The 12263-nt window shown below is 37.4% G+C and overlaps 1 protein-coding gene across 2 annotated transcripts in view; it reads right to left on the reverse strand.

The window, feature by feature from the left end:
- Positions 1-12263, reverse strand: part of EPHA6 (EPH receptor A6) — a 959072-nt gene that overhangs the window by 36235 nt on the left and 910574 nt on the right. For both annotated transcript variants that reach the window (XM_054481297.2, XM_063661446.1), the window contains one exon: positions 1459-1608. In XM_054481297.2, the coding sequence (XP_054337272.1) occupies positions 1459-1608 (150 nt within the window). The remainder of the gene's footprint in view (positions 1-1458; positions 1609-12263) is intronic.

Below are 12263 nucleotides of genomic sequence, written 5' to 3' on the forward strand. Positions count from 1 at the left end.
CCAAATATGGGTTCCTTTTGAAAGTGAAGGAACAAATTTATGCTTCTGGAATTCAGTTTTAGGAAAAACTAGAAAAGCAGTCAGGAACTGCCCCAAACAAAGCCCAGTGGCAGGGAAGAGCAAAGGGGTCCTTCAAATAAGATTCCCTGATGAATAGCAGACTGTAGATCCAAAAAATCTAAGTGTTGCAGGGGTGGAGCAAAGGTTGCTGGTTACGATGCACTTTGTCCTTAAGGCCAAATGCTCTGCAGGGCCCAGCCACACTGGCTTTGCAGTTCGATGTTGTGGATTGGAGAACAATGACTGAGCAGTGTGTTTGGCCTCAAACCTGCTGCTATGTTAGCTTCTGGACCTAGCATTTTCCACAGAGTCAGTAGACACCCACAGTACTAAGGAGTCAGTTTCAAAAGCAGTACTGTATGGCAGGGAGAAACACTAGCCATGGCCAGCCAACCAAAATCCAATCTTATCTATGCCTGACATTAGAAAAGGATAAATTTTCTCTGTGTTTAAGTCCTTAAGATACTCGGACAACTTGAGATTGGGATAGTATGAGGTATGGAGGTGTGTGTGGGTTGCTTAAGTTGTGTTAAAACTGGCAAAAATAAATGAGATGTGGCAATAGTGTTTAGGGATTATCTATAGTTACGTAGCCTTTGTTTTCACCTATGAACATTCAGAATCACATTATAGGTGATTTCTCATTACCATTGTATCAGAAACCATCATACAGTTTGAGAAGAACAGGTGAGTAGACAAAGCCTGAATTTTGAGATGAGAAAGTGGGAACTTAAAATATAATGTCAGCTCTGACAGCACACTTATTTGCATTGTAAGAGTACCTGCATCTTCTGAATACTGTCTCTATCACTGTGGATAGGTCACAGGGGTTAAATGTGTGAATTCTCCTGTTCTATAATATTATAGTATCAACCACCAAAGTAGTTTTACAGATAAAATAGAAACAAAACAGTTGGCATTAGGGGTCATGCATCTCAACAGAACCGAACTAGATGGCATATATTGATAATACATTGCCTGAAAGCATTCACTTTTTTCCCTCTAAGTGATATCTAGTCTAAATTAATTTGCTCTTTACAGTGCTGCATTGAATTGCCCTAAGGAAGAAACAAAAAGTAAACATTACTCTTTCTTTTGTCTTACTTGTAGGTCAAGGCTATTGCACAAACACAATCAAACTTCATTAGAACAAGCATGGAAATCTCAGATGTAACATGTGGATCAGGCACTCACATGGCACAGCCTGGCAGCTGTCCCTGAGGACACCAAATACAGCTCAGAGTGAAAGGTTACTCAGCTTCTCAAACTCAGCCATAGACCATGAGCAGCTCTCAGGAAGATAAAGGCCAATCTGAGTGAGGACAAAAGGCATATTTCCCCCTCAAGCTAATGTGTTTACATTCACAAAATGGCAGTTTAACTATCGGTAGCACTTACATCTTGGTTAGACATTTCCCAATAAGGTCTCTCTCCATAGGACATGACCTCCCACATGACAATGCCATAGCTCCATGCATCACTTGCTGAGGAGAATTTTCTGTAGGCAATGGCTTCTGGGGCTGTCCATCTTATGGGGATTTTTCCACCCTGGAAAACAAATTGGAGATTTCTTAGATGGCTTATCATTGTATTAAAAACAAAATGGTATTCCAATTAAATATTTTTTATTAGAAAGATCTAAATACTTCATAATAGCACTGGCATTTTAAATTAAAATCTAAAGAAAGCCAGAATAATGTTAAAACGTCAGAAATATTTCCTATAATTATTCAGTAAAAATAGCTTTAATGGGTAATAAGTCACACTTCAGAAATATTTTATTTCATTCATTAGAGAAATTTATTTTTACTTTAGATTCACACAATTAACCCCTCTATAATGCCATTTGAAGAAAGTTCCAGATTATAGGACATTAGAACTAAATATCATTCAACACTCATTAAACATTGTATTGCATTTATAAATAATAATGAGAATAATCCCTAACTTAATTGAAGACAAGTGCTTAAATACAGAATGGAAACATTCTCTACCTATTCAATACTTACCAGAATTTTATTCTGTTCCCTTTCTTTCCTTTACATCTGCTATGATTACATTTATTTTATATGAAAACATTCTTAACCAGTATATAAGCGCACCTTGAAAGGATAATCTTTCTTTCAAAAACTTTAATACAGTTTATATTTTTATTCTTCAATTTCAACTTAACATTTTAACATATTAAAGGAATTAAATTGTATGAATTTAATCTAAAGGTTCAAGAATTAAAGTCTGCCATTGTGTTACACTTAAATTTTATTAACATTTATTACCTTTTATCTCTTGAAACCCTCTATAAATCCCTTTTTACCGTAATGACAAGAATAAAACAATTCATCCATTTGATTTACAATTTTAAAATCCCTGCAGCTCCAAAGTGCGAGTTGAAGGGACGAAAGCAGCCCTAGCTCCACTAGATGGCGGAAGAGAACAATGAGCGGCTCCCAGATTGCTGTCTTAAACCGTGGAGATGGCTTAGGTTCATAACAAAAATTATTTTTGACAGTCAGAGCTCACCACAAAGGGATTGTTTCAACATTGTCCATGATCATGATCACATAATCTGATCACCCACTGTGTGCAAAGCCTGGTGCAAGTAGGGGTGGGAAGAAAAGTGTGTTCTTTGGCCCTTAAGGAATTTAAGTTAAATATCTTTAATGGTGAAACTATTAATTGAGTAATCTAAACATTACTTATTTAGTAACGTTTAGTAAACACTACTTATTTAGTAACGTTTAGTAAACACTACTTATTTAGTAACGTTTAGTAAACACTACTTATTTAGTAACGTTTAGTAAACACTACTTATGCGGGGGGGGGGGGGGGGGGGGAGGATTCATCCAAAATGGGAACAATTTAGGTTTTACAAGGCAAATGAGAGCATTAATGGAACACTCATCTCAAAGACTAGTAGCATGGAATTGTTAGAAGAAACCTTGGGGAAAACACCTTGAATCCACTCCCCTGATTTTGCAAGTGAGCAAACTGAGCCCAGGGCTTGGAAATTTCAAGGTTTAGAAATTTCTCACCATATTATTAAGTACCTTATGTATACTAATGCTGTCATATGATATAAAGATGTAATACTTAAGCACAGGGATTCTGTAACCACATATCAAAGTAGCCCAATAGAAGGAAGCCTGAAGCCTGAGGTTTTCATGCGTTGGGGCAGAGGTTAAAGGCAGCACCAAATTAAGACTGGGGAATTAAATTTACAAAGTTGGTGACAGTAGCTTAAGAGTGTTGGGGGGCAGGGAGTTGCAAGGGGAGAAAATTCATTCTTGAACCCAAAGTAGGGTAGCCAGACAAAATAAGGGACTCGTGGTTAAATTTGTATTTCAGATAAATAACAAATAATTTTTCATTATAAGTATGTTCCACAAGGGAATTTTTTGGTATAAGTACATCTCAAATATTATATGAGACATATTTATACTTAAAAAAAATCATTGTTTATCTGCAATTCAAACTTAACTGGGCACTCTATATTTTTATTTACTAAATCTATCTACCCTAATGCAAAGCACTAAAAAATTTCAGAAATGAGAACACTGCAAATGATCCAATTGGACATAAAGTCATGTTCTAAAAAATGGGTGTGATCTTCACAAGGGGGTAAGGATACCTCTACCTGTATTTGTGCACCAATACTAGAGTATTCTTGTTTTATTATGTTTGTGACTAAAGTGCCTCAGTCTTGTGGCTCTGCATATTGAGCTATTTAAGTAAGATTCAGGTTTGTTTCCAATATGGAAGCCACATTTTCAGAGAACAAAGACCAAATTTGTCAATTTGACCTGAGAACATATACAAGGGCAAGGGCAGCAGTCCCATCTGGCATTTCTCATGCTGGATCTTTCTTTGTTCCAGAAAACAATATGTAAAAGTATGACTTGCTAGCCTGCCTGGCTGTTCCTTTGCTAAATCTTTGTGGGTTCTATTAAGATAGGTCAAAAAGCAGAGTTAATGGTTATTTTATGTTCATTCACTCATTCACCTATAAATGATATTTCACATAAATTATTCACATATAAATTTATATTTTGAATAATTTGATATCACATATAAGTGACAACATTATCACTTTCCTTCATAAGGTTTTATTGTTTTCTTCAAGGGGAAGGTATTACAGAATATTTGATTAATGGCATTGCTCCCTGTTATGAACTGAATTGTGTTCCCCTAAAATTCATACATTGATGGCTTAACCCCCACTGAGACTATATTTTGAGATAGGGTCTTTAAAGAAGTAATTAAGATCAAATAAATTTATAAGGATGTGGCCCTCATCTAATATGACTGTGTCCTTTCCTTATAAGAAGATGAAAAGGTATCAGGCATGCAGGCACAGAGAAAAGGCCATTTGAGGCCATCCTCAAGAAGAAGTCATCTGTAAGCCAAAGAGTGAGGCCTTAGGAGAAGCCAAGGTTGTCAGCACCTTGATCCTGGACGTCCAGTCTCTAGAACTGTGAGAAATAAATTCCTATTGTTTAAGCCACCCAGTCTGTGGTGTTTTGTTATGGCAGCCCTAGCAGACTAATACACTACCACTATATAAAATTTTTTTTTCAAAACAATTTGTTAAAATGAACATTACAAAATGGACAGTGCAACTTTATTTCAAATTTTATTTCAACTGTTGCCTTTTTTTTTTTTTCTTTTTGAGATGGAGTTTCACTCTTGTTGCCCAGGCTGGAGTTCAACGGCGCAATCTTGGCTCACAGCAACTTCTGCCTCCTGGGTTCAAGAAATTCTCCTGCCTCAGCCTCCCGAGTAGCTGGGATTACAGGCACCTGCCACCATGCCCAGCTAATTTTTTTGTGTTTTTAGTAGAGACGGGGTTTCACCATGTCGGCCAGGCTGACCAACATGGTGATGATCCATGTTGAACTCCTGACCTCAAGTGATCCACCTGCCTTGGCCTCCCAAAGTGCTGGGATTACAGGCCACCACACCTGGCCAACAACTGTTGTCTTTAAATGGAAAGTATGAACTGGAATAAACCTTAAAATAAAACATGAAAAAATGGGACATAAGTTTAACGTAGGAAATAGAATTCTAATTAACAAAATGCATGATAATATGAACCTGATGGTATGCACAAACTGGAATAATTCTGAGCATACATGGAATAGGGATAGGGAAGCAGTCACACCTTTTGTTCCAATGGGAGGATATATACGGGATACAGTTTATATCTAATTGCAAGATGAGGCAGAAAGGAAGAAGCCCTTAAGGCACTGCATAGTCTCCATTCCTTACATTAGAGGAAACACAGAAGCACCTGGGTTTTTTCTTTTTCCTTTTTTAATTGAATGGATCAACTTAAACTTTCGTGGCTTGATCTCATCTACATATTTTTGCCTATGATCTTGAATCATATACAGAGGTAATGCACTAAGGTACTTTTTTTCTCAAAGCATTAACCACCAGATGTTTGCTTCAGGTTTCGAGAATGAACAAATAGTACTTTAGATTTGAAATCACAATTATTGGAACATTACATGTTGCTTTACCATATGTTTATGAGAGAGAAAAAAGTTACCAAAGATGCTAATCAAAATGACTGAATGTAACTCAAATGGCTTCTCATTTACTAATACTTCTCTTACAGAGCAAGCTTAATAACTTAGGGAACAAAAGAAAAAAAACCTTTTGTGTTTTTCCTGCTTTCCAAGTCATATTCAGAGATTGTTGTCTAATAAGTAGGTAGTTAGTTGTAGCTGAAAAAGTGCTGATGAGGGAACAAGGAGTACTGCATATTTGTATATCTTTGTCTACCCTATATCCCCAGAGTGGAGTTGTATTATAGGTGCATTTAACATCTGAGTATTACTACATAAGCCTCTAATCTTCAGAGGAAAGACCAATCAATTGAAATGTATTAAGGATACAGAGGCTTAATACTGGAACCAAATGGAAAAATTCTGTAGAGAAGCAAGAACACTTAAAATGTCTCTCTCCATTTCTCATTTACTGGATTTGATGGTTATCTTGAAGGTAAAGGTTTTGAATAGACAGTAATCTGTCTGTAGACTTTTCTTATGTTCTCAATCTATCTCTATAGTACTCAATTAGTGAGTATATATTATACTAAAGGATAATTTTAAAAATCCTTAAGAGCAATTTTGACTAAACGATATTTTTCCTTCTGAAATACAAATTGTAAGATGCAACTTTACTATAGTTCATTGTGTGACCTTGGGCAAGGCTTAATCCCTGGAGCCTTAGATTTCAGAACTGCAAAATGAAGGGATTTGAATTAATGACCATAAAATGGTAAACTATAATGAGTTTTGACATTTGCCCACAATTTCTCAGCTCCCATTAAATTGTAAAGAGATAGGCCACATGAGTTGGTACCCAGACCATGTGAGCAGACAGCCTGATGGCAGACAGAAAAGGAGGCAAGCACACTTTAGGTTACATCCTTGGCCAATAATTCATGGTTACAGTGGTGATCATGAGGGGTAAGCAAGAGGAAAAGTAACTTAAACACTGTGTTTAAGAAGGCAACAGCATGAATAATATATATTGGAAAGGTCTGAAACCAAGACTTTGACTTTTTCTTCCTTTTTATTTTTTAACTCTTAATGGGTAACCATTGGTTATTTGGAAATCTTATCATATCGAGTCTTACTGATGTCAGATAAAGAAGGCATTAATGTGCTTACTGGAGGATGACTTTAAGTCATAATTTCTTGTTGGTGGGATTATGTGTGGCAGAGGTGGTCTCGTTTCAGGAGCTTTTGTGGAGAGGTCAGCATTCTGGGGCCTTCTGCCTTAATTCACTATGGTGTCCCAAAAAGTCACAGCAAGTCACAGAATGATCTCAAATTCACTAGGTAGAACAGACAAACCTAACTAGGGGGATAGTCCTCTTACTCTTGAGAATCACTGATCTTGAGAAAGAAATCCATCTCTTGTACATCTCTTACTAGTTTCTATTCCCAAATCAACAAATTATTTTATTTGTTGTTTTGGCAATATTTATTGTTGTAAAACGGTATTATATTGTGCGTGTGTTTTAAAACTACGTGCCCAGCCTCTTTCAGAGAGGCATGTGTATTCCTCCTTTATTGAGATTTACAAATCTAGGGAAACTTTGGTACTCTGGAAAGTTTTGTCCTTTTCTGAAATATGGAGATAATATCTGTCTTTACTTGAAGAAAGTTTGAGGGCTAATAGTGGAATGAATTCATTTATAGTTACAAAGGAGAAACGTCTCATATTTTGGCTTCTAAATAACATTTACTAAGTGGATTAAATGAAATGGTATACACAAAGCACCTCTTAGCAGCCAGCACCCAGTGTACACTCAGTAAATGTTATCTGTTTCCTTAATTATGTATCCAAAATTTGTCTTTTTTTGGACTCATTTGGTTTCTAGCCCAGATCAGCATCTCAATTCCTTCATGTGCAATCACTGAACTCACCCCTACCATGCCCAGGCTTAGGTTTGATCTTCTCAAACAACAGATTTTAGGAGTCAGAGGTGCAAAGTCAATTCTGCTGATGGACAGTCTCTGACACAGTTCTAGTAATTTAGACCTTGTTTTGCCCAGTTCAAGGAAATCTGTGTGTCTTGGTCCAGTGAGTTTGGTCCCATGCTTAAACTCCTGCCATTGTCCTGCCAGTGCCCTTCCAAGACTGGAGACAAGTTTTATTCATCTTAATATTTCACAGGTAGAATTCTGTCATCATATAATATCATTTATGGTTGAATGCTGGCCGGCCAGACTTCTGTCTGCAGCTTGACTTGCCTGATAAGGATTGCGTCTGGATTGCTGGCTTTTCCTGTGTGTTTCTATTCTCTTTCTGAGGTCACGTCACACTGGGTAAGCTATGAAACGCTTGTCCTTGAAATACACATGTAGACACAGTCACATACGTACATGCATGCATACATGCATATGAGATTGTGCAGGTGCACACAATTTTGTTTCAATGTCTCAAGATTCACAGATGCCAGATTAAAAACACTCCTACCCTAAGCAAAAGAACCCTTTTTTGGCACAGTATTTTTAAAATATCGGTTCTTAATAACCAATTTGTATAAGCTGATAAGCACTGCAGAAATCGATGGTAAACAGCATTGTTTTAGGTAAAAAACATATGAAACTAACTTTTTAAAAAATCTTATATGAGATTTTTTATCCCTTGTTCCAGGTTTTCATTATGTGTGCTGAGGACCTTCATGAGGGTGTTCACTGAGTCTCAGGGTTTTATATTTCATGAACCCAGAGCTCACCAACTATTGGTCCTTGGGTTGAAAAAGGTCTGAATTTAGGCTTTTCATGGCTAAGTTATTTTTATTTTGTTTCCTTAAACTGAAACTAAATGTCTTTAGACAGGGCGTGGGCTCTCTAGAGCGTCTGCTCCACCCTCTCACCAAGTCTTTCATCAGACACACTTGACCTATTTCCATTATCTTCCTGGCCCTGTCGGTGTTGCTGCCCTATCCCTCCCCCACCCTAACTCTAACCCTACCCTTCCATCTGATTATGAAATACACAATTATCTACTTTTGAAATTTGTTTTACAGTGTATTTTTCATAGAGAATAGGGGCAGATGAGAAACAATTTCAAATAAACATGAATAGCTAAATCATCAGCTTTGTTTTCTACTTGCTAAAAAAATTCTTAACTATGGAAAGACTCTCCTCCTCCTCTCCTCATTTGGAATACTTAGAACTACACTGCATTTTTATTCATTGTTTAAATGTATAAGCAGCTCAGTGAATGCTAATTTTTTGTTGTTCCTATAATAAAACACTGCTTATCATGCTATTCAAACCCTGAAGAATTAGGATTCTTTTCACCTGCTTCCTCTTAAATTGCTCCTGAAAATAATTCATTGCCATCTATTTCTCAGTATTCTCTTTCACTGAGAACATAGGTGCTACATCACTAAGTGAGTAACACTATTCTGGGGGACATCCGTAAAATTGGATTTTCTATTTCATCCTATAAGGTAGATAATGTAGGACACAGTGCTACTGTAGTGTGGGAGAATAAATATGTACTTTATTATGAGAATTGTCATTGTATCTGAGTTTAGATAACTTAAACACTACTGACAGTACAGGCAATTTTTTCAAAACAACCTATCGCTTATTATGGTTTTGAAAATATACTACATGGTAAAGACTCAGGGGGATAGCTGACAATATGTTAAAATGAGTTAAAAATACTATTCCCACTCTTATCTGGACAGCAGTACTCTTCTCTAACATCTCTCTTGAGGTATTCTCTCTCTCCCTTTTTTAAACCCAGCTGTACAGAAGACTACCTACCCCAGCCCACCCTCCCCAGTGTATTTTAAATAATGATTTTTAAAGTTTCTTATTTGTAGTATTTATGGCAAAGAACTATGGAAATTAACACAAAAGTAATGGGTTTTCTTTTTAAAAAATGTACAACATAAATCATAAAGGGGAGTGAAAGATTAATTATTCCAGGCCATTGGCAATTGTTAATATTGAGATATTTAATACATTAAATTTTTAATGAAAATATAACTCTTCAGATATATAACATTTGACAGTTTTATAAAGCATTTTTATATCAGTGGTATCAATTTGATGTGTAACATTAAAGAGTGGGTACTTTGCTTTCTTATCAGACTGCACTGTAAGAATAATACTAATACAAAGCAATGATTAATCCCTATAGCATCTGTGATGATTAATTTTATGTGTCAACTTGACTGGCCTGAGGGATGACCAGATAGCTGGTAAAACATTATTTCTAGTGTGGTTGTGAGAGTGTTTCTGGAGGAAAACATTAGCATTTGAATCAGTAGATCAAGTACAGAAGCTTTCCTTGAGGACAGGCATCATCCAATCTACTGAGGGCCCAGATAGAACAAAAGAGTGGAGGAAGGGTGAGTTTGCTTTCTCTTCTGGAGCTGGGACATCCATCTTCCGCTGCTCTTGAACATCAGAACTCTAGGTTCTTAGAACTTTGGACTTTGGGACCTATGCAAGTTCTCCCCTGCCCCTGCCCCTTTCTCAGCCTTTGGGTTAAAACTGAATTATATCATCAGCTTTCCTGGTTCTCCAGCTTACAGATGGCATATCCTGGGACTTTTCAGCCTCCATAATCACAGGAATGAATCCCCATAAATATATATATATATATATATATCTCCTAATGGTTCTGTTTCTCTGGAGAATCCTGACTGTATTAGTCCATTTTCTTGCTTCTGATAAAGACATAACCAAGACTGGGCAATTTACAAAAGAAAGAGGTTTAGAGGACTCATGGTTCCACATGGCTGGGGAGGCCTCACAATCATGGTGGAAGGCAAGGAGGAGCAAGTTACGTCTTACATGGATGGCAGCAGGTAAAGAGAGAGAGAGAGAGCTTGTGAAGGGAAACTCCCATTTTTAAAACCATCAGATCTTGTGAGACCAATTCACCATCACAAGAACAGCACAGAAAAGACCTACTCCCACGATTCAACCACCTTCCACCAGGTCCCTCCCACAACACGTGGGAATTCAAGATGAAATTTGGGTGGAGACACAGCCAAACCATATCGCTGACTGATATACCATCTATCTCTATCCATGGTTGGATGATAATTATTTGAGGAAAAGATTTAGATCCTGTCATTAGGAAAATAAATTGCATAAAGTGAAGCATACCTATATTTATACTAGTAGTATTTGCAAACTCTGCTTAAAAACAAATATTCAAAAAGAATGGAAAACTTGTATAGTACTCCAAAGTATACACAAGGGTGATTCTCATAAATCCTGGGGTGCTTGTTTTGGACAAAGAGCATGCAATGTAGAGAGACAAAACAATGGTAGAGCTGAATCCTGGCTTCTTGGCCCTCTTTCTTCTCTAATCTGTTTTGTGATCTTAGGCAAGTTAGAGATTTTTCTGTAAATAGAGGGAACTGGACTTGTATCTTGTAGTTCATATGAAGGTCTAATATTCTATGATTTGTTAATATATGTAATACCCCAGTGAATTAAAACAGAGGGAACAACCTTCACTCCTGTCTAAGGAAACAGACAGAAAGTGTTAGTGCAGAGCTCAGTTGCTTCCTGTGCCATTGTTATGCCCACAGGCTCTTTATACATTAAGTTAGACTGTTCCTGACAGATCCACAGTTCTTGGAACATATCTGAGCAGCAGGTCTTCTTTTGTAGCTATTGCACGTAGTGTTGTGATATATTGGTTTAGAATGGAACAGTGACCTTAAATTACCATTGTCAGAAAGGCTAGCTCTGACTATCATCTGAGGAGGAGAGAAAAGATGAAGAATGACATCTTTAGAGGCAGTCTGTTTGGGGTCAGCTACTCAGTCTGAAGTACACTCAATAGGAAAGAGGGCACAGTCATCTGAAAGACTGAAGAACATCACTCTAGGGAAAGGATGGGGCTGAAGGGCTCACCCCCAAAGGTGGAGAACTTGGAAAAATGTCTGGAAGTCCCCGGAGCTGGATATACCAAAATATGTTTAATACAAATAAATCTATTTTAAAGGTAGACTTTGGCTGAAAGAATTATTAAAATGCTCATATTTTCTGTATTAGTCTGTTTTCATATTGCTATAAAGAACTACCTCAGACTGGGTAATTTGTAAACAAAAGGGGTTGAATTGACTCACAGTTCCACATGGCTGGAAAGGCCTCAGGAAACTTAACAATTACAGCAGTAGGTGAGGGGGAAGCAAGGCATGTCTTACATGGTGGCAGAAGAGAGTGAGAGTGAGGGAGCATCTGCCAAATACTTTTAAACCATCATATTTCATGAGAACTCACTATCACAAGAAGTGAAGCATGGGGCAGACTGCCCCCAAGATCCAATCACCTCCCACTAAATCCCTCCCTTGACATGTGGGGATTACAATTTGAGATGAAATTCATGTGTGGACACAGAGCCAAACCATATCAATCCACCCTGGCCCCTCCCACATCTCATGTCCTTTTCACATTTCAAAACCAATCATGCGTTCCCAATAGTCACTCGAAGTTGTAACTCATTCCAGCATTAACTGAAAAGTCCAAATCCAAAGTCTCATCTGGGACAAGCAAGTCCTTTCCACCTATGAGCCTGAAAATCAAAAACAAGCTAGTTACTTCCAAGATACAATGGAGGTGCAGGCATTGAGTAAATCTTCCACTTCCGAATGGGAGAAATTGGCCAAAACAAGGGGACCACAGGCCCCATGCAAGTCTGAA

Source organism: Pongo pygmaeus, chromosome 2 (assembly GCF_028885625.2).
Source record: "Pongo pygmaeus isolate AG05252 chromosome 2, NHGRI_mPonPyg2-v2.0_pri, whole genome shotgun sequence".
NCBI classification, from domain to species: domain Eukaryota; kingdom Metazoa; phylum Chordata; class Mammalia; order Primates; family Hominidae; genus Pongo; species Pongo pygmaeus.